Source organism: Prorops nasuta, unplaced genomic scaffold (assembly GCF_024137725.1).
Source record: "Prorops nasuta isolate Cenicafe-Biocafe unplaced genomic scaffold, Cenicafe_Pnas_1.2 PNAS00021, whole genome shotgun sequence".
Taxonomy (NCBI): domain Eukaryota; kingdom Metazoa; phylum Arthropoda; class Insecta; order Hymenoptera; family Bethylidae; genus Prorops; species Prorops nasuta.
Genome location: NW_027116818.1, coordinates 4,145,642 through 4,172,492, shown reverse-complemented (window position 1 = coordinate 4,172,492; position 26,851 = coordinate 4,145,642). Strand labels below are relative to the sequence as shown.

At 42.7% G+C, this 26,851-nt stretch overlaps 3 protein-coding genes across 4 annotated transcripts in view; all 3 read left to right on the top strand.

Moving 5' to 3' along the window:
- LOC136780933 (nucleolysin TIAR) overlaps positions 1 to 26,851 on the top strand; it is a 439,848-nt gene that overhangs the window by 43,701 nt on the left and 369,296 nt on the right. The window lies entirely within an intron of this gene.
- On the top strand, positions 16,127 to 16,708 carry LOC136780938 (chondroitin proteoglycan 2-like). Its single transcript, XM_066739557.1, has 2 exons — positions 16,127 to 16,197; positions 16,357 to 16,708. Exons 1-2 carry the CDS (start codon positions 16,191 to 16,193, stop codon positions 16,623 to 16,625), a joined length of 276 nt encoding a protein of 91 aa, XP_066595654.1. The 5' UTR covers positions 16,127 to 16,190; the 3' UTR covers positions 16,626 to 16,708.
- Positions 17,259 to 18,036, top strand: LOC136780937 (peritrophin-1-like). Its single transcript, XM_066739556.1, has 2 exons — positions 17,259 to 17,556; positions 17,629 to 18,036. The coding sequence occupies exons 1-2, from the start codon at positions 17,550 to 17,552 to the stop codon at positions 17,925 to 17,927; spliced, it is 306 nt and encodes a 101-aa protein (XP_066595653.1). The 5' UTR covers positions 17,259 to 17,549; the 3' UTR covers positions 17,928 to 18,036.

Genomic DNA, 26,851 nt, shown 5'->3' with positions numbered 1-26,851 from the left:
AGACTCTTCTTCTCCTTCCATCTTATTCAAGTAATAGATAACGACTCTGCCAGCTTGTACCTTTAATCGAGAAGCAAGTTTCCGGGTTTTCAGGGTCTTCTCGCTTTTCCATCCTTGGGGGTTTTGTCTTAGATATTACAGGCTGGGATCGCAACGAGATAGCCAAGGGTACGGAATGCATTTTTCGCTAATCTCTCAAGTTTTTTTATTTATATGCTACGATGGTATATAGGCCAGCAAGAGCGTCTCGCTTTTACCCTCTGATCTCGAGAGATTATAGTTAGTGCTCGTATATCGATGGTGCGTTCGTACAAAATATACAAATTTTATATCGAGAATTCAAGGATCAAACTACTAGACTTCTTATTTTATATATAGATGATGAGAAGGAGGAATGAATTTTCATCAAAGAAATCACCACTGTAAGATAATTTCCTCAATTATATATATCAGAATATACTCGAATACTATACTTTTCGAGGAAATATTGTCGTTTTCCGTTGTTGGAAAAGATGGAGATCAGGAGACTTTGGAGTTATCGTCACTTAGAATCTGCATCATTGCAGAGACGAAGAGTATTTTAGGTATTCATGGAGGCGGAAATGTCAAGGCACTCGTTCGACTGCAAAAGTCGATTTGTCAAAAGAGCAGCAGTGTGCAAGTTAAACCATGCAAATCTGTGGGCGTATCCTGACGCTTTTCCGCTTTCATATTTTCCACGTATATTATATTACTCGCTGATAATTTCCATGGCTAGCTGCGTAATCCGCGTTAATACATCACTCACGCATGTATATATCTACATATATACATATACACTTGACACGCTTTGAGCCGATTAAGGGAAACCTCGCTGCATCCTTTTACCTATAAAGCTAATATCGACTTTCGTTCCTGCTCGAGAATGCTTCTTTCCTTCATCGAATCATAATTTACAAAAGCATTAAAACAAAACTGCTCTTGAAAGCCTCTTCTTTCACCATACTAGTATTATATTCTGTTATATAGATATATACACGTATCATTCCATTATTTAAACGGGTCGCTATCCACCAGTTACTATATATATATATACAGGATCGAGGTTCCTGCAGCACGGTCTCTGGAGATGGGTTTTCTCGGTCGATGATACGTTGACGAGATGTGGGAGATGCGTGGCTGTACGCGCGTGTTGCGTCACGTTTGTCAATTTACGTAGGTGCACCGGTGCGAATTATCGCGAGGATCCGCAAATACCGTACATATATATATATATATATATGTACTACAGGTTCCCTGTGACTCCTCTAGATACATAAAAATCGGATATTCTACTAGACTAACCATTGATCTTATAAATATATAACTATATCGATTAAAATTGTGGTGATAGAGCCAATTATATATAATCAGTCTAGAACGTTACGACTAGTGGTTCAACCATTAGATTTTAAAGCCAGAATTTAGAAACTACCTGTAACTCCTCTAGAAGAATAAAAGCTAGACATTCTGTTTGAATAATCAATGATATTTCAAATATAAGAATCTATTTTAACCACAGCAGTATATAGCCAAGTGGAAGAATGAGTCTATTACTTTACGACTCGGATTTAGCCATTAGATTTTTAAAGCAGATTCGAAACGTTACTTCCCAAGTGATCGAATTTAATCTGGATGTACCATAATCGACAAGCACTAGGCACTATTCAGCTCATTTAAGTCACTTATTTTCTTCATCGTTCCTTCTTTGTCGAGCCACGTTTTTGTTTCTTCTTGGTGTATTTTCCAGCTGGCTCTATCGTCTTTGGATTCTCCTGGGGTATCCTGGAACGTCGCTACTAGCTGCTATGCATATTTCACCGATTTTTATAGAATTTCTCCGTGGATTTTTCACTCCTCCCCTCCTCTTGGCCCTTTTCCTCTGAATTGCAAGCTCCGCTCCTCCGGCTTGATAGAGGAAGACTTCGCACGGGGATATTCCGATTAATCCCGCGGTGCTGTCGATCGATCAAACGGAACAATATTCCCTGTGACGTCTGTTATTTCTCGCGATCCCTCGAGATGCAGCATCTACAGAGGGAGAGCTCCCGCAGGATACAGAGAGAGGCTCATCCTAGGCACAAATTCTTCGGATCTTTCGTGCCTATGTTTCGCGTATGTATATCGACCACCTTAAATCAGATCGAGTCGCAATTACGGTATACAGGGATTTTCGGAAAATATTTCTAAAGCTGCAACGATCAAAGCGGCTGAAAATTTGACGAGGCTTACGATAAGTGCAATGACGCGTCATCTGAGCATCGCGCGATGCGTCAAGGCCGATACGCCACCGGTAAATTAATTAAACGAGCGAAACGCGCGGTATGTGCATCGCTAATCTGGCTAACCCAATTAGAAGCTACAAGCGACAAATTCAATTACAGGAAAGGGCGTCATTTCTCATATCCATCAAGCAGCGCTGCTTTACAATTATGGCAGATTACGGACCAATCTAGCGATTGCATTTATCGCTCGAGAGGAATAATATTTACTTTCTTCTAACTGATAAAAGGGAACGTCCCGTCGTCAATGATGTATATGTATATGCAATGTCAGGGACCAGTGCAGTTGCAATCTTCTTCAGTATGACACTGAGATCTCTCTCAGCTCTCCCTTTTTTATCTTTTTCCTATATATACGTATATGTAATACGCGCGTAGGCACTTGGGAGAAATGGACAAGTGCACTGCGATAGTTGTAACGCATACGTACGCTGATAAAAATGTTTAGATCAGTGAACAATTTTTCATTACGCAAGAATGAACAAAATTTATTGATAGAGCGAATAATTCATTGCTATAACGAATTTTGTTCATTGTTGTAATGAAAAATTATTCATTGGCCGAAATATTTTTCTCATATTGTACGCAATATCAGGAAGCGGTGCAGTTAAAACCCCTTCCATTTGATATTGAGTACAATTTGATTTTTATCATTCGTATAATATATGTATATACGAAGAAAAAATCATTTGATAGTAATAAATGTTGCTTTGTATCATTGCCATTTACACGTGTAACGATTTTAATAAATATCAGTTTATTGAAGGAAAAAGAAAATATATGTTGGAATATCAAATGATCTTTTTTACGTATATAGACACCTAAGAGAAACTTACAAGTGCACCGATAACAGTATTCTGGCAAAAAGTAATTAGAGGAAATAATTACGACTGGATTGTTCATTCATACCCATTACCTCGCGCTACGTGAATATAAAAGTATGCAAATGTTTGCACGTATGTTTGTTTTGCTTATCCGCAGGCGGTACACCGGCTATCCTATTTAAATAACGTAAATTCTCGATGAGCCGTCGATAGGGAGTCAATGAAAATTGCTCTCGTTATATCCTGTACTTTTTTTGGTTTAAAAATACCGGTGTTCATTTTTATCGAAATAATTGGAAAATTTAACAATCCACTGTTAGTTATTTAACAGTGGAAACTGAATGTGGTAAAACGTTGGGAAAATTATTCTTTGGAGAGAGAGAAGGAGAGGAAGAGAGATAAAGGGGGTGGAAGGTTCCGGTTCTCCCGTCGTAATTAAGCCAGCGTCGGTTTTTGATGGGCACTAAAAATGTCTCGAAGGGTCGAATGGTTAAGGAGTGCCGGTAGATTCGAGGGATTTTGGGCTGCTGCGCCGTGGGAAGGCTAAAGATAAGCTGCTAGCCAAGAATTGTGGTGGTGGTGGTGGGGGTGGGAGTGATGCTCGAAGGGGTAGATCGGTCCTTATGCTCTGATATTAGCAATAGCCAGTCTCGTAAAGTCGACTACGTGGCAATTCGAGTCACTTTGCGAACCCTTTATGTACTCCAGTCGGTACGGTCTCTCGCCCCCTTTCCCTCCTTTTCCTATATACCGCTTCGGAAAAGGAGGGATGATGAGGAAAACAACGGGGAAGGACGTTCTTGGTACCGAGGGAACGAGCGTGCGGAGAGAAGAGGGCTAGGTTGAATAACGAAAGCGATATACAGAGGAGGGAAAAACGAGAATGGAGCTGGCAAGAAGTGACGACAGACTCGAAGAAAGATGGGATTCCAAGGATGCGGAAGGAAAGCAATGTGGAGGACCATGAAACGCCAGGAAGCAGTGATTTTAATGCGACTGGTGCTTTCGAAATTTTACATTCCACCCCAATCTCTTTTCTGCTCTCTGTATATCTACTTTGAAATAATACTATAGTAATATTTTCGTAAAACATATATAGGTACGAGACAAAGCCCACATTTCCTCGACAAATATTTTCCCTGATTTTCATTGTGTAATTTTAGAGAGAGAGAGAGAGAGAGAGAGAGAGAGAGGCACAGGGGCAAATTACCATTTGTAATTATTATTTCTTAAAGAAATTCAATGATCATTCGTAGGAGCTCCTCGCCAAAGTTTACCGAAGGATAATGGGTATTTGTCGAGCATCGCGCAAGCAGAATTTTCTAATTTCGAAGGCGGAGACTTTGTTAAATCCTTAATATAATAATTATAATAGTTGGACTTGTTTTATATTATTTCCAATCACAATTAACCTTTTCAGTAGGTAATTAAAGGAATGGCGAAAGGTAAAGGGGGATCGCGGAGGGGGGTGGATGGGTAAAAGTAAGCGGAATTCTCCGCTGCGCCAGCCTGCCTGATTTAATAAGTTCATTATCTAATGAACAGATGTACGGCCCTCCCGGAATGTCGGTTACCCCTCGACAATCAATACTTTTAATTATCGCACTTTTATCAATTCCTGCGCATACATAGAAACAGTTTAATTTTTAATCGAGGGTACATAGGGAGTCTGGGGGACTTTTTTCCTCTCACCGAGCGACAAAGAGTTTTCTTAATATCGGGCAGGCTTGTAAAATCAATATTATCTCGTAATTGTTGCGTAACTCTTTGTCATGGATTTGGGTGAAGGGAGGAGAGCAGCGTGGAATGTGGCATGGAAGAGAGGCTAGAGGATAAAATACGCGGAGGACCCGTGAACACTTTAAGCCTTTTTAATCTCCGGAGACAAAGGAGACGAGGAGCGTTGGCCGCAGTATCCCCTATCCACCCCCTCTCCCTCACCCTTGCCAAGTGTACCAGCCCCTACCCCACCCCACCCCACCCACTCTCTATCCTCCGCACCTCCCTCCTCCTTCCTTCTCCTTCGTCATGGCCGTGAATCAGTGAAAGGAGATAACAAAGAAAGAATTAAGATTTCCCAACACTCTCTCGCATAGCCGGGGACTAATGTATGCAACGGGGAAACTTTTTTTAAATCGCCGGCTTAGTCCCGACTCCGGTAATGGCCGCTGAAAGTCCCTGGAAATTTTCAACGGATCGTTCGGTCAGTCACCCTGATGAACAACGCTATATAGAACATCATCGGGAGTTTCCTAAAATCTATTGGAATATTTTTCAGGAGATGCTCTCGCATCCTGCTGCCACCTCAATTCTACCACTTCCTTCGGTAACTCTGCTTTTTCCACTCGTCATTCTTAGCCCATATTCGGACCGCTCGGGCTACCGAGGATATTGCGTAGCCTCGAGGCTCGGAAGTACGAACCCTAAAATATTTGGCAAACTTTTGAATCTCTTTGAAAGCCGAGCTCGTGAAAAATTGAAAGTTTCGCAATTTTCTCGAATAATTGGGCTGTTCGCATTCTCGAGGAAGACGAACGAGGATGGGGAATTGGATGTCGAGCATATGGAGAGAACGGAAATGAGCGTATAGTTAAACTGTCCATCCATATATAGGCTAGGTTATTTCGCGGGTGGTGTTAATCGCACGACAAACGACCGGGGTACTTTGATATGCATTGCTTTTGTACACTCGACTTTGTCCGATGTCTCTGTCTCTGTTGCCCCCTTTCTAACTCGGGCGTTAATTAACCCACGCGGGACCGGCATCAAATAAATTTCGGTTAGAACGTGAGAAGCAACAAATCTGAGTCAGGTGGTGTCAACTGCGAACGCGAGCCGGCGCACTTACTTCAGTTACCCCGCCGCAGGTTTCGTGCCTGGCACGGCATTATAGCGAGAAACAACGCGATATCGTGAACGGGCTTGTGTGGGGGAGGCTTTGGTAAGCCGAGGAGAGGATGCCAGTGCTTTGGAACGTTGTATTACGACGGTGAGAGAGGGGGAGGGTGACTACACAGCCGGTGCTGCGAGACAAAGCGAGGCTGATGAGGAGGAGAAAAAGAAAAAGGAGCTGGGGCTATATATATAGAGGTGAAGCGGGAGGCGAGAGGCAGAAGCTACCAACAGCGTCACCGCATCTCCCGCGCCTCCTAATTAGAGAAATTTAAATTCATAGCCATCCCACGCTACTGAACTTACCCCCACTCGATTCTCTCTTCCCTCTATTCTCACTCCCTTCATTCATCTACCCTCTCGCTCTTTATATTTCCTCCAGTCTGCTCTTTTTCCACCCCTCGGTCGAACAGCCCAGCTGGAAGTTCCACGCGCATTCCTTAACTAAAGCAATTACGAATCGGCTCTTACCAGCCACGCCTCGCCCGACTTATGCCAAAAGATAATGTCATTTTCCATCAGCCAGGCCTCTTCCTCCCTTCCCCCCTCTCTCTCTCTCTCTCTCTCTCTCTCTCTCTGCTCAACTCAACCGGAGAGACCTGACACGTAAACTTTATACACTCGAAAAGATCAATCTCGTTAAGTTTACAGTGTGATTTATCGTCAAAGTCAACTGCCTAATGAAATTGCTGCTGTTTTCTTCTCATAATTTGCAAATTGGCTGAATCGTGCTAGCGATTAGACTGGGCGGGGGTCTCTGCGTTTGTTGCTCGAGGAGAGCGCGAGAAGACGAGATCCAGCACCGGTACCACCACCATCACCACTACTACTACTACTACACCCTACAGGCAAAACCATCCTGGCATAATCGTAGCAGAGCTTAAGTTGTCGAACCCTCTATATCCTCGGTATATCCTCAGTCAATCCAGCTGGGATGAATTAACGACGCGAGGTGGGAACTGAGAGGATGAACAGAGGTAGTCGGAACCGGAAATTCGTGGGGTAAGCCCCTCGGTGATCTCCAGAGTGGTCACTAATACTCCTTAAGAACGCCTATAGTGGAAGCTATGGAACTCACTCCGTTCCCCATCGGATATCGTAGCGCGCGTACCAACACCGAACGCATTCCACCTTGATTAGCCAGCCTACCAAGAAGCGATTTTCTCTCCTATTTGCCCCATCCGAACAGCTTCACGAGAGCTTTAGCTATATATGTATATACTTGCATCAATTGAACTTGACCCTGCAGATTTCGATACCTGCTGCCTGCCCCACTCCCTTCAGCTCCCCTTTAACTTTCCTCGACTTATCAATTTAATTCTCGCTTACCAAGACACTGGACCAAACATCGTCATCCACTTAGCCCAATTATACGGCTATCCGTCGAGTGAGAAACGAGAGTGGAAGCTGCTTATCTCAACGCTACAGGGGATAAACTTGGAAATTCCAAAGTCTCCTTTTATTCTTTTATTTTTGATTTACGAACTTTCAATTTGGTATTCACTCCAGACGAGAGATTTGTAGTTGGTGGAATGGCACTGCGAGTCGTCTCGCAGGAAACTCGCCCCTGTCCACACTGGCTGCCTCAGGGAGGGTGATTTTTTGCCGGAGAACAAGCTAAAAGCCGCTATAAATCATGGGTTAACCGGAGAGTCGTCTATATAAGGAAAACTTACGGAGTCTTGGTATTGTCTCGAGGACAAATCAGGAGATAAAAGGACGTACCGAGAGGATTTATCCTTTCGCGCTTTTCGTCTGTTTTTCTTGCCTGCTTCCCATTAGTTGCAGTGGCTGAGAAATTTTATCGGGAGAGATAGATTTATAATTAGTACAGTGATTGAGATTAATCGATGATGCGCATAAAAGCAAGCTCGTGTCGGATGTGCTTTTCCTCGCGGTTTAAAGGGTGCAGATGTTGTTTCGGGGATGCTGCTGCTGCTGCGGTGAGGTGAGAGTGGCAAGCGCAGGCGTTTCTCGCGTCGATTCGCTTGGCGTACGGATAGCAAAGTGATACTGGAGAACGTAGGTTAGATGAAGCTTGTATTTCTGGGGAAGAGTAAGTCGCGATTCGACGCGACGTGGCAAGGTAGCCCGGGGTGCTCAGCTCCGAAGTTTCGAGGGAGCTCGCTGGTTAATTTGCATCCCTTAATGAGTCGCTCACGTAGCACCCTTATCTTTACGTCCTGACTCTCACCCCCACTATCACCACCACCGTCCATCTACCATCACTCCATACCCTCTACCATCTCCTCACCTCGCAGACTTTTCTCTTCTCTGAGAGAATCGAGCCAGCCAGTCTCTCTCATCTCTTCTGTTTTCTTGTCATTCGACCTTGTTATTCTTAAGTTGCGTATTCCCAGCCCTCCCCGTTTTCTCTTTACTTTTTCGTACAAACCTAGATGAAAAATCTTCTTTTATATGTTGCGAGGTGGATTTTTGGGATCCTCGTTAGAAACGTGCGATCGTGGCTTATATGGACTTTCTTTTTTTCTAAACTGGCATAATTCCCCTCCCTCATCCAACCTCTACTGTGTCTACGCGATCTTTACCTACGATAATTACCGTATCGAGTCTGCACATTAATGCCTGTTCAATTTTTGTTATTTAGTCCGTTAGAGTTCTTGGCGAGTGTGCGCGAGTTATACGGAATAGAATTTTTATAATCCAGGAAGGGAAATATTCTCTCGGCAAGATTATGAAATATTGTCGAGTCTCGATGATCCGCAGCGAGGGGAAAAGATTGGGGTGGAAGAGAATGGTAATTTCTTCGTCGTTTTCTTTTCTTGCCGAATGATCCAGAGCTCATGAATTCGAATCTTGTGTAACAGAGTGAAGATACGGTTGGCGGCGCATTATAGAAGTCAAACACGGCAGAGATGGCGCGCACGGGGAGTTTTAAATGATTTTCCCGTTCTGTGTACAGAGTCTCTTCCCCCTCGGTTACCTAACCCCTCCCTCTCCCCCCTCTTCGCCTGTTACTTTTCCGCTAGGAAGCATCGGTCCCCGTTTTCTTCGTCGCACCGGCAGTGCTCCAGCGTTAACTTTGGTCGGCTGACTCGGAAAACGCGACGCGACGCATCTGTTACCAAATTATTTTGCCCATGGGGCCGTGAAAAATTTTCCCAGTCGCCATTATTATTGTTTCGCTGCACGCGAGTATCTATTCGTTCCGTGCTGCATATACCTAATATATATATATATATATATATGTATCAACACAATGAAGTGAGAATTTTTTTACTCTATATAAAAAAAGCGTTACTGAATGTATATATGTATATATTTCCATTTTAACGTTATAGAGTTGGTAATGCGCACAAGCAGACAGCAAACAGTTATTTACAAGTAATTCTCTTTATGTATATATATAGATATACGCCAGGAAAGAATAATTACAGATTTTAATTGACAAGAGTAGAATAATTCTATTAACCCTTGTACTGCAGCAATGATTTATAACCGATCGTGTTATGCATCGCGAAAGAAAATAGAAATTGTCAATTCCATTTGACGTTTTTCCAGTGGACCATTTGGGAAATCGATGCTGCACTCTGGACGAATGTCAAACACATTTTTTAAATGCGTGACAGCGATCGTTATCATCGCTCTGTTTTATCAGTCGTGACATTGACGCGCGAATCCGGTAAGAGGGGGGGGGGGGGGGCGAGGGGAGCTGGGGCTGAGTGACGGGTTCGCGTCGAATCCAGATTCTTCGGTGCGTTAATCGATGTAACTCTGGACACAAAAATTATAGGCGTCTAAAGATTGATCGACGCGACCGGGTATAATTAATTACTGTCTCGTTTACAAGTTTCTGAATATCGCACCAGTGTATTAATATTCGGAGTTGAACGACCCTAATCGTCTCGCGAGTAAAACGATTCCGGGGAAACTTTCGTACATCTCCTGCAATGGTGTAGTGTGAATTCCTCTTGAGCTAAACTAGTTTTGTTGCTGCATAGGGGTACTAATATTAAAACGAGCGGGAGTAATGTCGAGGAAAGACGCGCGCGCGTTTGTGCAAAGGCAATCTTCAAAAGTCTGGATTTCGCAGTTTGGTTGTATCGCGATGAAATGCTTACACCGGTATTAGGATAATCCTATGGAAATAGGTCATCGAGGATGCAAATGGAGAAACTCGGGTCTGTGGTCCAGGTGTTTCGGAATCCATCGAGGTTGTTTCGGCAGCAGGGTAGACTGTGCTGAGCCGAGCGGAGCCGAGCGCAGCATGCAGAGAGACGCCGTTGGACCTTCTTGCTATTGTCGTTCGTTGCTCGTTTCGAAAAGCCCCTCTCGCAAACTTTATGAGCTGGATGCTCTTGTCCGCTTATTGGAAATTAATGTAAATGAAAGTCCCGTTGGATCGCTAAGCTCGCGAAAGCTCTCGAGCCTTCTGACGAGATCGCTCCTGCCAAGCTGAGAAAAGCGTCGTTACCATTCACTGCCTGGCCAATCGCTTTTATCGAGCATTATAGGTTTCTAAAATAGCCCAACGTGCACTCGCTATGCAAATTCCTGAGACCAGCCGAGGATCGCGCGCGTATATCGAGTGTTCCTTCCTACATCTTCCATTTTAACTCTTATATATATATATATATATATATTAATATTTGTGCATAAAAGGAACGATAATTATTTTCTATACATGTGCAATATTTTTATACATGTAAAACATACGGGAAGCATTATTGTTTACCGGCTGCAAAGAGCTTTTGACTCGCGTGAAAGTTTTCGAATGGCCGTGAAAGAAGATCCGGAAAAGCTTGGGAGCGATGAAGGCTAAGTGTTGGGAGCTAGGGTATAAGGTCGTCGGGTTTACTCTTTGGAGGCAGTCTGGAAAGCGTAATAAATAATATGCCAAGGCTATTCGGCGGCTTGTGCGCGGGGCAAAGGGCGAGTAATTAAATGGAATTATTTAGTGTTATGAAAGGACTCGGTGGTAGAGGAGCAACAAGCGAGATGCTGCCGCTTTTCCGTCGAGAGCAACCGAACGTCCAAGTCGTTGGCAAAAAGCAAGACGAGAAGCTCTCTGCGAAAATTGGAAGGAGAAGGGAGAGAGAGAGAAAAGTGAGACGCCTCGATGAATACCGTCAGGACATAAAGGAATGAATGCTTATAATTTCTCCTTGCTACTTGAAACTTTGTCAGGGACCAGAGATGATTAGCGAATCATTGAATTTTACCAGCCGGAGTAAACAGTTTTTCATAAATGCGATCTATTATTTTCTCTGATATTAGAAGCTCGCGGTGAGAATTGAAAGGAGGAGATGGAAAAGGAATATACTGGAAGCCTAGCTCTCTGTCTTTGTCAAGGACCAGAGATGATTATAGAATCATTGAATTTAGCCAGCCAGAGTAAACAGTTTTTCATAAACGCAATCAATTATTTTCTCTGATATTATTATGTCTTCTAATAACGTGCCACGGAGAATCATAATTGTTTGCTTAACGCACACAAAGTCTCGACAATAATTTGATATTATTAAACAACGCGAGTTCTGCATACAGTATACGTCTCGCGTTATCTTGATCGCTCCTTCTTGGCTTTATTAACTATCGTAGCTCGTATAAGTTATCGTCTGCAACTCCGGAATGATGCTGTTGCTAAATAGTTCTGATGGATTAGTACAGCTGAGCTGTAATACCAAACTATTATTCAGAGACTTTGAGAATTCGCGTCACTGCATAATTCAGTGGGTAGGTACGGGATAAATTTCTTTAGCAAATATGCTCCCCTTCATTCCCCCCCCCCCCATCTCTCACTCCTTCTGTGCGTAGCTTCCTTACGGTATAACGCGTTATACGTAAAAATGAGAGGAGACTTTTCAGTAATTTCAATAAATTTTTGGTATGAATTTTTCATGGCCTGCTGCGCGCTGCCCAAGTGTACCGACTTTCAATATTTTTGCAACAAGATATTTTTCGAAATCGCAGTGTCGACACGCGAGACACGTGCGATAAATGTCACGTGGACCGACTGTCGTTTTATCAGGACCCTACTTTCTTATATCTGTTATAACTGCCAGCAGTGGTAGTGTTCTTTACCTCGGTCAGCCAATATCTTACATATTGCCACGAGTGTGGTCTTGCCTGACATTACTTTATCTAGCTTTTATAATACACATAGATACGTGATAAATATTTGTCAAACCTATATATATATATACCGAGTGCAAAGCACAAGCATCGATCAATTTTTACGAGTGCCACTTGTTAAAATCCATTTAAATCTTATTCCACTTTAAATGAGAAGCTGTTGTGGAGAAATGACCCCCCCTCCCCCTCTCTCGCTCCCTTTCTAGGTTCTTCATCGTTCTCCTTTTAACGAGCTCGAGTGTCTCTGATAATAATAAAACGCCATATTTCAAGCAAGTACCTATCGGTGAAGCGGCAATGCAAATTTCGAGAGGTACCTCCTTACCCACTCGAGATCCTAAGAGGGCTGCTGCTCTGCTACTGACATTTTTAATCATTCGGTGGAAAACTAATACTATGTACCAGTCGTCGAATAATCGAATAATTTGCTAATAATGGCCGAACGAGCTGGAGCAAAGAGATTTTAGAGAAGGGAAGGGGAGGAGGGTGGGGGATAGGGAAAATTTGAAAACATGAAAATTTTGCAGCATGGAATAAATGACAAGGCAAGGATTGGCAGTAGTAACAGACGCAACGTGTAGAGAATTTTCATGATTCAACCGCGGGGATTCCTCGTCGTTTCGCATGGGAATTCAATCTAGAATTCTTGTCGGCCGTCCAATATAATATATCTAGCTGTTACGTCGTAACTCGGAGATTACGATTCCGCGCACGGTATCCTTATGAATCGTGCACCGAACAAAAGCCACATTTACGCACTTTCCTTTTCTCTCGTCGCTCCAAAAAATTGCGCAGCTTTCTCCGTGCATAACTTGAATCTTTTTTTCAGCCTCGTCCTATTGACACAGACGAGGTTTGCTCGGAGAGAACTCGAGGCACGCGTAATCTTCCTTCCGAGAGAGAGAGAGAGAGAGAGAAATGTTGACCGAGCGAAAGTCATGGAGTGCTAATGAAACGACGCGATAATTATCACAGTTGGCCCTCCGTTTTGAGTTTGCCAGTGCGAGAGTGGTGGGCTGCGTTGAAAATTACTTGGTAATTAAAGTGCGAATTGCCGAGGCGCTGATTAGGGTAAAAATCGATTGATGCAAAGTTGGAATTAGCGGGACTTTGGGGTTTGGCGAGAGGGGGTGCGAAGGATTTCTCATGAAAATACGAGTAGAGGGATCGATGTGTCTCGAGAGGAGAATTAGCGGTTGAGTTGTCGTTCGATTAACCTTTCTCCTCGACTTCCTTGCTTAACCCACCCCCCGCCTTGTTCCATCCCCCTTTTGCCGTCCGCCCAATAAACAGTGGAGTTACAATCGTTGAGAGAAGGAGGAAGATGGTAGGGGGAGGGAGAGGTGGTGGATGGGACGAGGATGAGAAGCACTCAAACAAACAAAAGATCCTAAAGGCATCCGAGATAGGACTGTGAGAACCCTTCGCCTCTTCCTGTCTCCCACCAGATTGTATCGCTATTTTCTCTCTGTCCTAGTCAGGGGAATCCCCTTTCGTTCCAAATAATCAAAGAACTAAATTTATCCTCAACTCCATTTTTTTTGTTCGCTCCAGTCCTTTTCTCGCTACGCTTTAATCGCTCGTTAAAGCAATCTTCCCTCCGGCGAATCGCTTTATAACAATGATGACCATTTTCGGGGTTGAGTGTGCTGCGTAGCCCATGGGGGTGGCTTTTTTTCGACGACCGGTTCGATTACCATATAGGTGAAATAAGTCGAGTGCGATACTCGTGCGAGGAGTGAAAAGAGAGGTATGGATATCCACTCTCTCCCCCACCCCTCTCTCTCTTACGCACACATATGCATACAGGCATATATACACCGATCACGTATTACGTGTGGAAAGCGCTCGATATGCAAAATCGCTGAATACGGCCGTAAAACGCAGGCGGCGTGTACGCCAATATGGTGAGTACTGGATCGTTCCACGTCCCGCTCCCTTTGGCTTTCTTTTCTTTCCAAGCTACACCATATTCTCCATTCCTATGTCTCTCTTTATACTCTTCTTCCGTGCTTGGAACGAGGAGCAGAATTGAGATATTAAGGCGAGCATGCCTCCGGAATGTTTCCACGACATTCCCAGTTTCACCCTCGCCCTTCCCTAATTGGCAGAAAGCAGTGCAGGCGTTTATGGATCGAGAAAAAAGCAGCTGTGTGTGTGTGTGTGTGTGGGATATAGAGAGAGGACAATTAACTGGCGCTATAAAGAGGATATATCAGCAAGAGAGAGAGAGAGGGGGGGGGGGGCGAATTAAATGCAGGAGAGCTATAGCTGCATGGTTGCCAGAGGTGTTTGTGCGATCGACGATTAGAATTTCTGCCCGAGAGTTTATATAATCGACTGAAGATTCCCCTTAAGGGGGTGTATCGCGATATCCTCGAATAGCGTTACTCCGAATCGATGGAATTTTCATTCGAAGCTGCCGAGCCGTCAACGATCCTTCCGAAGCGTCGTCCTCCTCGATCGGAATGTCTCATTTCCCAAAGTGAACCCAATTTCCGGTCTGTCTCGAGTCATCTCGAGTAAGCCTGCAGATTTGCAAGCGATTGAATTCAAATTATAGACATTCTGACAAACTTGAGACACGGTACTCTCACTTTTCTATATAACGAAGGGAATTCTCGGTATATATATATATATAGTTTCTCGTTAGGGAACGATGAGACTTTCAGTCGTTATCCGTTGCTGGAAAAATTGTCCATCCCCCACCCCCCTCTCCATCCCTTTAGAGGAGCCTCATTCGTTTCGAATTTCAAATATTCATTAATCGCTGCTGTTTCATTAGTTGGACGTTTGTTTTCCGGATGAAAATGCCCTGATTTGCGGTTAGGTTGGCCAGAGGAATCCGAGGATCACCAGGCTGAAGAGATAGAGAGGAGCGAGATAGAGAGCAGCGTGAGAGAGAGAGAGAGAGAGAGAGAGAGAGAGAGATGGGAAGGACGAGAAAGAAGAAAGAAGGTCGACAATCAAATACGATTTTCCTTTTGGCGAACGGGGGTGGCCACCCACTCATGCCGCGAGCTCATTTCGAGCATTTCTTCGGCGTCATCCGAAAAAGTCAATAACGCGTTCGCTTTATCGCTCGCGCCGGGACCTTATTGGCCCTGGCGAAAGTCAGAAGTTACGTGTTGGCGTGTTACGAGATCGAACGAATACAAGTGAGGAAAAACGAACGCTCAGACCTAGAAGTTCAAGCTCAGCTTTTACGTTATAGCGTACGTATGTGTGTGTAGGAAGGGGTGGGGGTTAAGAGAAAAGGAACGAAGAGGGAAGAAATGATGAAAGTGCATACAGAAGCAAGGGAGATGATGAAGTTAGAGGGTGAAGGGTTGAAGGGGAAGTGAGAGGGAGAGGGGATGGGGTCGGGAATGGGAAGCCCGTTTTGTGGAAGCGTCGGCACACACGTTTGTACGGTGGGTTGCCCGACAATAGGCATTGTGCAGCCGCCATAACCAGGAACCAAACGCGACAGCTCCACGCCGGCATTGTCCGAGTGTCAGCCAGGCCCTCTCTGGCCTCACTCTCCCTCTCTCTCTCTCTTTATGTCTATCTCTCTATCCCCCTCCCCCTCGTTCTCTTACCCTTTACCTAGAACCCTGTCTCGTTTATTTTAACCATCCCTGCTCTTCGACGAATTGCACTCTTCCAGGTCAAACCCCTCCAACTGGCGACTTGGTTTTTACACGACTACGCTGCTCTACCTTCTACCCCATTTTCACCCAAATTATTCCTCACGATAGCTCATTAAATATGTACTACGACTTCTAATTTGTTAAATTCCAATGCGCAGCAGAGAAATATATTTAGGCACTTGAACACGAGTTTTGAAATGCACTGATTGTCCACTTCCTGGAAGTGATAGTCCATAGGTATGTAAGATAGTATCTAACGGAAGCAGATATTAATGAATCTCTGCAACGGTATGTGTATAGTCATTACGTAAACGAGGCTTTATCAACAAGTGTTTTTGAAAAATGCAATTAATCAATTTCTAGAAAATTGATAAATCGTGTGATGGCAGTGTATATAAGGCAAATTATTAGTTCTTGAAAGTACTCTTTGTTGGACAGCTGCAAACATGAAAGGTATGATATATGTCTGTGTAAATATACTGCTATATGGCATGATCTTTGCGTTTTAAATTTTAAGAATATGTGATTAGAACGATTAGAATCAAACAAGATAATTTTGAATACACTGAGAGAAGTTTTGTTGTAATTAAAACCTTTGTGTTATATTTTCAGGAACTACGTTATCGGTTGTTTATACCATTGTGGTAGCTGTCATCGTGGCATTAGCCTATGTCGAAGCCACGGCGGAAACGATCTCCGAGTGCCCTCGGGTAAATGGAGAATTCGTCACTCTTTTGCCGAATCCACAGGATTGCTCCACTTATTATGCATGTGAGACGGGAGTTCCAATTTTAATGACTTGTTCTCCCGGATTGCTGTTCAATCCCAAGCTGCTCGTATGCGATTGGCCCAGTGAGGTACATTGTGAAGTTAAATCTTAAAATGAATCTTTAAGATTTTATCAATATTGAATCTGCGTTTATATTCATGAAAAGTTGGTGAAAATAAAATGCGTTATGTAACATATTGTCTTTCTCCATCATTAATTGCTTATATTTTTTCCAAATATATTAGTTATAAATAAATAAGGGAATTTCGATTTAAATGTTTTTGTTTTATCAAAATTTATAATTACTCAACACGATGTTTTCTCTTTTCTGCATCTACTTTATTATTCGTTTTGGCTTCAATATTTCTCTATAATTCCCTTAGCTACTAGTGAACCACAAATAAGCTCTGGTTCTGTTTGCTCATTTTCTGGAAAATAAAATACATTAAACGGCAATTATACATATTCTCAATTTGGAAACTGCGGAACAGGTACAAGTTATATCTGAATAATCAAAATTGTTAATACCATCGAAATGTTCTTTTTTATTATGTCATATAAAAAGGAACAATCAAAATTTGCAGTGTGAAAGAAATAAAAAAAGATACATAAAATATAGATCAAAATAGTTGTAAATTATGATTTTTGAATAAAGAGTAGTTAAAAATGATTAACTTCCTCCATCTTAACGAGTGATAAAATTTTCAGAAAAGTCATTTATGGGTATGTTTTCCCAGAAGATCAATAAATATAACGAGCAATAAATCTTAATAGTGCTATTTTCAAAGGAAACGACTTACTGGAGTGATTAATATTATATACGATATTGCAACAGCACTTATAATATTTAGCAAAGTGTCATAATTCTGCTTGTGGTATGATAATGGAAACATAGATAAGATGCTACTGATAAGAAAATAATGTCAACTATAAATTGGGTATATATACGACTAGAACGAAAATTCACTCCCATATACCATTAAGTTTTCGGCATCTTATCTCAAAGTAGAAGAATTACAATTTTCCCTTAAGCAGGATGAAAGGTTGGTATAGATTCAAAGATTGATCGAATAATTTTTTTTCCACAGAAATAAAAGCAATCATAATTTGTTTAGTGATCGTCGTTTGTCTCTTAGTCGCCATTGCGACTTGCGGATTTTCCCTGGAGCAGCAGGAACTCGACTGTCCGGCTGAAAATGAGGAATACGCAACACTCTTGCCAAATCTACAAGACTGCTCCACTTATTACGTATGTAACTTTGGCGTTCCTGTTTTGATGCCCTGTCCACCCGGCCTTGAATACAACACCGAGATATTCGCCTGCGATTATCCTGAAAATGCAAACTGTCAAGCAGTGACTCCGCCCGCCGATGAAATTCCAGAATCCACGGAGACTGTGGAGGAAAATAATTAGAAACGACACAAGAGCAAAATGTAATTGTTTACCTGATCGATACCTTCGATTTGGACCAGCACGGAAATGTAAAAATATTTATAGAAATTAAAGAAAGCTATGCCTAAAACTGTTTCTCCTATGACTCCCTTGTTAAATACGAGAGAGAGGCCCGTTAAATTTTTGCATCTCAATCGACAGATGGGTAAAAGCTGGTCAGAAGCAATTCCTTTCTCATTTTCCTCATCTTTTCAGGCGCGTCTCAACTTCATTTTAACAACCTCTCGCTACATTGCGTTTTCTCAGAGTTCCGAATCGAACGAGAAAATGGAAAGCTGTCTTTAAGCGAACGCTTCTCAAAGGTCGTTTCATAATGGAGAAAGCGAGTCTAGAAGTGAGCTTCGTTTCCCAAAGTATTTCGTTTACCAGAAGTCTCTTATACGTAGGATCGTCCTTTCGAGTGTAATGGGGAATTATACATAGCAGCCAGGCGGGCAAATATGGTATATAAAGTTACAGAAGAGTTTTAGTTATGCACGACACAGCTGATATACCGAATGCTGGAAGGAAAAAAAATGAAGTTTGCGAGGAGCAGGCTGTGCTATTGAATTTATAATTGAAAATGTTGATTTTTCGTAAAATTCGCAGATGGATCGATCGAACGAGGTGATGGAAGGAAAGAGGAGGGTAGGTAGCCTTAATTGCGAAGAATCGAGTGGATGATATACGAGAGTTATTTACTCGCTAAGAGGGATAGAATTTATCTTCTTCGTTGGTAAAATTTATCCGGTAACTCCGATGGTATACGAGCAGAGTTATTGGGGCTGGGCTAGAACAATGAGGAGTGAAACATGCGAATCTCATGGATAGCTCTGGGCTGTTATATGTGTTGACTACAGTTTGATGGAAGTGCTTCTCGCATACACCGAGAGTTGTCTTTACGTTGTAATGGAGAACTATCTCGTCGTCCTCTTGGAATCCGTCAGGAGATGTGTAGCTCTCGACGCTATCCAGCCTCTTAACAGGCTACCGGAGTACTTTGCTGCAAGTTAACAGCAACAGTTTAACTGGTCCGTTCGCATTGTCCGACTGTCCTCGGTCCCCACGCCTCCTGTTTACGCAGTTCTGGACACGATTACACTTGGAAGCTCAAGCTTTGTCTCTCTCTATCTCTCTCTCTCTCTCTCTGTTTCGCCCACGCGCATCTCCAATAATTAAGCATCCGATCTGTCCCTTAATTATATACGCTCGTACACCATCCTTACATATAGCATATGCACACAGGTCGTTGCAATTTCACGAGATTCTACCGTGGAAAGCGCGGAATTATTATTCATGATTTTTTAAACAGTTTGAACGCTAGCTAATAAGCCTGACTTTCCATCAGTGGTACCTACATAGGTATATACCTCTCATGACTTTGAATAATCGCTCTGTTGATGTATTATGTTTGGCTTGCCTATAGGAAACCTGCAGTCTTCCACAGAAGCTTCCACTTTACCTAACAGCGAGACGAGGTATGCCCAAGATATATGTAGTCCCTGTTTAAACGCGCTCTACTCTTATGACCGTTCTACCGTAAGAAGCTACGAGATGTATTTTCATCAATCAGCATTCGTCAATAATAATAATACACGTATATCCCACGCTGTATTCTTTATGCCCCCCCCCCCCGACCCAAAATTGAATTTTCACACATTCATCGATGGATTATTACGAGGAAACCTTATACCGTCCATGCTAAATAGGTCAATGGCTCGATTCGATTCGATCCTATACAAGAATGTATCTCTCGTGCAACTAAAGGGTGACGCTAAAGAGAACGCTTTATCTCTGTCATGATGTACCATCCAAACCGAACTAATAGTTTGGAAAGACGAAGCGCGTTATTTGTAACAACGGCTATCCTATAAATTGAAGCCGTTTAAGCTGGGATTTATTGATCACCGAGGCATCATCCTTGCAAATTCCTGAATTAATTTTTAATCATACCGATGGTGATTCAATCCAGCCTGCAGATATCGCGTCCCGGACATTCCATTCAATGCTGCACCGTACGCATGAAAGAAATTATAAAATACACAATTTGTATTTATGTCTAATGTACCGAATGCAACAATAAGCTCGTCGTTACATATTTATTATTGAAAGTATAGTACAGAGAAAATATTGAATATGATAAAATTGTGGGAAGGGAAAGTTGTTGAATACTGCTTGAAGCTTCGTTCTTTAGCGAGATTTCGTAATCGTCGAGGGCCTTTAAATGTACAGTGGAAGGTATAAGTACGTACGAATAGCTGTCAGACTTCGATCTGGCTCAGTGAAATCGATCGATGAGAGTTACGCGAAATACTGGCATGAGGCTTGCTGACAAGGGATATAGTCCCCGGAAGGTTGAAACGTTATACCTGTGTATATACAGTACGCTGTAGACGAAGAGGGAAGTGAATGGTGCAGGAGAAGAGGGGTGGGTAGGGGGTGGAAGCTTAAAGGAGGAGTTCGATCCCTCGAGGGTTCGGCGTGTATCGTGCGCAAAACAGAAGTGCCCTGGTAAGACGAGTGGGTAGACGGTGAGAAGAGCGGTTATGCTTACAAATAGGAGACATTTTCTGATAGCGAGCAAACATGGAACGGTGTTAATAAACTATTCTAGAATAATCAAGCCTGAGGTATATAAAGCTGTGATAAATAATAATCTTGTTGAATATAAGAATGATTGGTATGTAATATGAGAGGAGATGTGCAGGGAATGATATAAATATATATATGATAAAGGGGCAGGAATAGCTGATACAAGAAGAAGGAGGAAATAAATGATTGCTGGTAAAAGGAATAAGGAGAGGGGTGGATAGGAGATAGAAATGAGAGTGGCGATGGAGAGAGATCTCATCAACGTAGCCTCGCTTAAATTTCCTATTTCGTTTTGTGCTCAATGCGCCGGCAGAGTAGAGTTTGTCGCTTAGGTCCTCGTCCAACGGTTAATGTCGTATTCTGGCTGTGTGAAAGGAAAAACGAGGGAAAGAGACTACTGTGCTTTCGCGCGCGGCAGGAAGGTAGAAGAGGAAGGTGGAAAAGGAAGGAAGGAAGGAAGGAAGGAAGGAAGGAAGGAAGGAAGGTAGGAAGGAGGCAGACCAGAGCTGCGAATACCGAACGGATCACGACTTCTTATCGGTCGCAGTCAGCTACCAGCCGCCAGACTTCGTTTGCTAACATCTTGTATGTTTCTTTAGTTCACTCTCATCCCTCTCGTACACCCACACCACCCTCTATTTCACCCTACAATATATACCCTCTCCCTCCATTTCTCACGATTCCCTCAAAGGAAAAATTATCTGTGAATAAAATTCAAACTAATATTTTATTTTTTATGTATATTACAATTTTAGATTCCACTATAATAAAATATTTCTCACTTGGAACTGTCAAAGTTAGAAACTGAATTTCCACCTAGTTTATAGCCGGTTATTTTATACTTTCCGAGATATTTTTGATTTCCTCATAGCACATAATCTTATTTTTCATGTTGCACTGAAGTATTATGTGCGCAACGATCGATATTTTTTCTCTTGCAATTAAACTAGGAATACTTGGGAGTGTATAGTTAATTTATTGCAGTAATTGTGAGAGCCAGTAGGTTTGCTAGGAGAGAGTCAGTATAGCAGCAGTTGCTGGTTAGATCAGATTAATAGCCGAGTATTTTTCCGTATGAAAGGAACGTGAGGAGCAGGTAGAGAGGCGTTAGGACCGAGAAGGAAAGCGCAGTGATTATAAAACGTTGGGATGGCGTGCAAAGAAAGCGAAGGACTTCCGTTGCACGAGATTTCAAGCAAGCTACGATCTAACCTTGCTTGAAAAGCCCACTTTTCTTGCGTGCCTTCGCGGTGCATTAATTAGACTAATTTTAACAGTGTACATGTAGAATATTCAATTCTCAATCATTATTCCTCCTTTTAGCAGTAGTTCCAAAAATATCTTAAAATTAATTCTTGCCAAAAGAATTATAATATTTATTTGTCAAAGTGCAGGCCGTCCAGGCAAATCCAAAGTGAACATATTCTCTACTACGTACATGCATGATGCATGGCTAACGAGGAAAGAGGGGAAAGATGGCGTTTGGTAGAGTCGAGGCAATCAAATTATTGGTGTATTCGGGTCTGGATCCTGCACGTAGGTGGCTACGTGCGTGCTGGATGTTAAAGTCGAGCCAAGAGCACAGGTGGCTGACTGATATTGGTTTTGCTTCTGAATTTTGTGGACACCCTGTAGTCGTCGGAGAGGCTCGCCATGGAGGGCAATTACCCCACTAAATATTCACAAGTTCATTACGAGCTGAGTTGGACAGAATCCTCTCCTCTCTCTCTCCCTCTTTACACTCTCGCACCACTGCTCGCTTGATCCTCTTTCTTGCTGGTCGGTTTCTACCTTCCTCGACCAACTACAGTAATGTTACCAGACCAGCAACACCAGCGTCAATTAGAACACTGTAGTGATAATAATAATTTAAATGACGTTATCCAATAAAAATGATAATGGTCCTAGGAAAAATGGAAACTAGCAAAGTATCTTCGTTCGTTTCAATTGAATTTGAGAATCGCTTGTTTGCACGAGAGACTAAGAGCAATAAAACTTGATAGTGTCAGGAATAGCTCGCGCTCTTCATAGAAACGCATTAGGCTGCTTAAGAACGTTCCCGAAGCACTTTATCAAATTTTTTCCATGCCAAAATCAAGGTGAATTATACTTTGCCGTTCCGTATTGATAGGAAGGATTACACGGAGGTCAGATTAAATCTCTTCGTTGAGTCTCTCTTGTCATTGATTTATCTTTTCATTTTGCGTCTTTCTCTCTCTCTCTCTCTCTCTCTCTCTCTCTGTATATATATATATATTTGTTAAATATTTATAAAACATGGCAATATCCCATGATAAACAAATTACAGCCAACGTAGATCCATGGCGTTATTGATTTTTCGAAAATTGTCTTTTATCGCACACCTTTCATGCACACGATCTCACTGTAGAAGAGTATAGGGGATTGGCAAGGATTTCGAGAGCCTCGTAAAAACTTAATAGATCGTTCGGGCTTTGAATGCGGCTTTTTTACGACTTATAAATGCTTCGTTTGACCGAAAACAATTTTCTTCGTTCAGGGCTTAATGCTTCGAATTCACAACGGTCAGCTGGCCAGCTCGAAAGGCTCCACTCTAGCACATCCATGAAATCACTTGTCTACGTAGAAAAAAAAATTACTTTTCCCTCAAAAACCAGAGTATTAATCTGCTCGCCATGCAGGCAGCACACTCTTTCTGATGTTCCTATTTATCTCTCGAAATCCACCATTCATAAGGTATACGGTTCACTCGTTCCACTTTTCGATATATTTCGATGAAAATGCTTCAAAGATATTTTAATGAAGAGCGTTAATTTATATTGCATTCTGTGCGCACGGAGTGGATGATTTTTTTTTTTTGAGAGAGAGAAAGAGATATCTGGCATCGCTAATTCAATTTTATGAAACTCCGATTAAAGTTTAATTGAATACACGGGATGCACTATGCAGTATTTTCTGCTAGAGTTATATACAACGTGCTCGATAACGATCCGACGAATCGCTGAGTGCTGCATATCGACTCATCGCTCCAAACGATATCAGCCAATGAATATCGCTCTTTGTATGTGCGATACACATGCGCGAACACGAGCGCACGTGTGTTTATTATATCATTCATCGGATCAAACTATATACGATTTTATTAGTTTTCATCCGTCGCGTCGGCAGAAATTTTATACTCCTTTTATCGATTCTCTCTTTAAGCAAAGCAAAATGTTTCCCTTATCCTAATGACATAGGAAATTAAAGCGGAGAATATTCGTATTTCAAAATAAACGCACGCTCCAATTAATTATTATCATTTTAACATCTCGATAGCCATATGCATAGGCGCTGCATGCGCACGAGCAGTGCAAAGAGATAACATTAAATTGTGATTTTTCAGATATTATCAATATCTCTATGAAGACTTTCAGCTTGCTTTTATCAACGTACGTTTCTCGAGATAAGGTTTAAAAGTCGAGACCATCGAGGTGAGAGAAAGAAGCTCGCTCTCCTCGCATCGAATTTTAAAACACATTTCGACCGATTAATATTCCGAGTCACACACTCGCGATAAGCAGTGCTTGTTCCAATATAGAAAACTCCTTTCTTCCTAATCATCCTACTGTTTTCCTACGGATAAGCGTCTTACTGTTTTCCTCTTTTTGCATCAATAGCGAGTCGATTTTGCCATATTTACAAGGGAGGGCGTAAATTTCTTTGGCGCATTACGATTTCAGGGGGCCATTTTTGAATTTACATGGGAAATGGCGATATTTCCGAGTAGTTTCGTATCAGAAGTAATATCGTGGTAGGAGGGGAGGGGGAGGGGTGGCGTAAACGAGAAAGGTGCAAATACAATTCCTGATACAGCAGCGAAATATATATATATATATATATATAGCGCGGTATAGAAAAGAGCGATTACAATTTTTCATCCCTATGAGAAAACGCCGACAGCATTTTGCAGAACGAAGCTTTCCATTCGTGCTATTCGCGGAGGATCAGCCCGCTCATAATCCTATTGCCGACTTTATGAAGATATTGCGCAGATGCAAAAGGTAGCAGTGCTGCCTGCATGTATAGGGTTTGCAAAGGAAAGGGTGGAAAGAAGTTTCTTCCCTGCTCGATCTGGATTTACGATATTGGTTGCAACACCACCTGAACCCAGCTGGCCAAGCTACAAGCAGAAAGTCCTTCGAATCTTCCTTTCCTTTTGCCCTTATTTATCTGCCTCCCCCTCCCCTCCCCCTCTCCCTCCTCGAAACCCATCCAGCAGCACCTTCGAATGGCTCTTTCCTACCCAACCTTATTGCAAGTTAACTCTATGCTCACCGTCATGCTCGCCCGATGACAATCACTCTCTCCGTTCTCCAATTTATTCGATTACGAGCTAAATCGAGCGATGAATTTTCCAAGCAGTGTTTCAGGGGGTTTTGGCCGATGCTAAGGTGAGGAGAGATATAAAAGAGCGGCCCCGGAGAGATATCGAAGGGGTTGAGAGGAGAGGGTAGTTTTCGAGGGCCAAGTGGAACAGAGCGTCAGTAATGTCGATGAATAGAGAGGTAATGAATCGCAGTGGACACCGACACGGAAGAGGCGAGGCAATTCTAGGCGTTGGCAGGTCCTTCTGCCTGAAAAATATATACATATATATTCCTAGAACCTCGGCTTTACCCACCCCCCCCCCCCCCCTCTCTGCCCTCCACTCCCTCATCCCTCGCTCACCCATCCTGCACCGACGGCGACGACTATGCGGAATTGCTCGACGTTTTAGATGGGTATACCTACACGCTGCCTGCTGAATATACCTATTCATATTAAACCCACCGCAATCTACCCCCCTGTTCCGGCCTACTCCCCATTCAACTCGCCATCACTCTACCCTGCAGCACACAGCCTAATCATTTCCTTCCAATTATTCCATTCCGTTGAAAACACGAAAAACCGATCTTTCAAAATTTTCCAGCCTGCACCCTCCAGAGCCACTCATTCATGTATGGACAAAGCCGGAGAACAATTAATACAATTAACTACTTCCTATTTCGAGAGCTTTATTATATTGTAATAGCATAATGGACCGATAATAAATTTGGCTCGTTTCACTTTCAAGTTAGGCGAAAGGGAAGGTTTCGGGTTGGATCTTGCGGGGTTTCGAATTTTATGGTTTCGGAGAAAGTATCGGGACGCGTTTTTGAACGAAGAAAATAATAGCTGTGGGCCCCTGGCGGCTTTTAAGCGATCGAATACGTCCGGGCCACGCAACAAGATTTATGTCTCGATTATTTATCGCGTCCCTTTTCACTACGGAAAATAGAAAATATGCTTAAAAGCGTGGGTCGCGTTGCCGAGGGAGGTTGAACATCCTGGCGCGTGGCAGTAGGAAGGTGTACTTAAAATCTCATTTATATTGCCAACGCTATCTGCCAGTACATAAATTCGTCCATAGGTTCTCGTTGGTCCTATCCGATCTCTGTAAGCTCCAGCGAGCTTCCGAAAACTGTTTACCGCCATGCAAATCTGCGCTGATGCGAACGCGATGAAAATGTTGGCGAAAGAAAAAAGAGAAAAAATAGGAGAAAAAACAAGAAATTTCCGCTACTCCCCCGATCACTCCCATTTCAACCTGGGAGCCTCTCGGTCTCTTCAACCTATAGGATTTTACATTCACATTCGTTTCCAATACATTTCCTCGACAATGATTTCCCATTCATGCCGAAATCCTCCTAGAATTCTTTCATGCCAATATAGTGGCATTTGAGTATACTTTTCGTCCTAACGGACCTATAGAGAATGGAGGCTTGTTCCGCGTATATATATAACATCGTTATATCATTGATTCTTCCTGCTCTATTCTTTGTTTTTATTCATCGGAATAAGGGCCAATAACTATATCCATTAGCACGTTTATAGTCGCGCCACCTACCACGCCCCGTGTTTCTCATTAACGCTTTGCGCCTTATATCCTGTGCATAGCCGCGGAGATTTAGGAATTCTAGCTCGAATCCCTACCGGGTTGTACGCGCTTCATTATTAAAACTGATGAAATATTTAAAGGAGAAGCGTGTTAGCATAGAAAGCTAGGCTGTGCAGTTTAAGTATTTCTCGCCTGGTTTTCTAGCAGCCTCTTTATCGCTAGGATATGCCAGGCAGACTTATACCTTCCAGCTCTTTCCGGAAGCTACCTGGCTGGCTGGCTGGCTGGCTGGATCGATCGATCGATCGATCGATCGATTTCAGGATTACGAGTACGCGGGAAATCACTCTGTCCGCCGATAGAGAAACGCCCAAGGCGGGCTTCCAGGAATAACCGAATCATTTAGATTTTGAGAGCTGCAGGGGGATAGATGCCG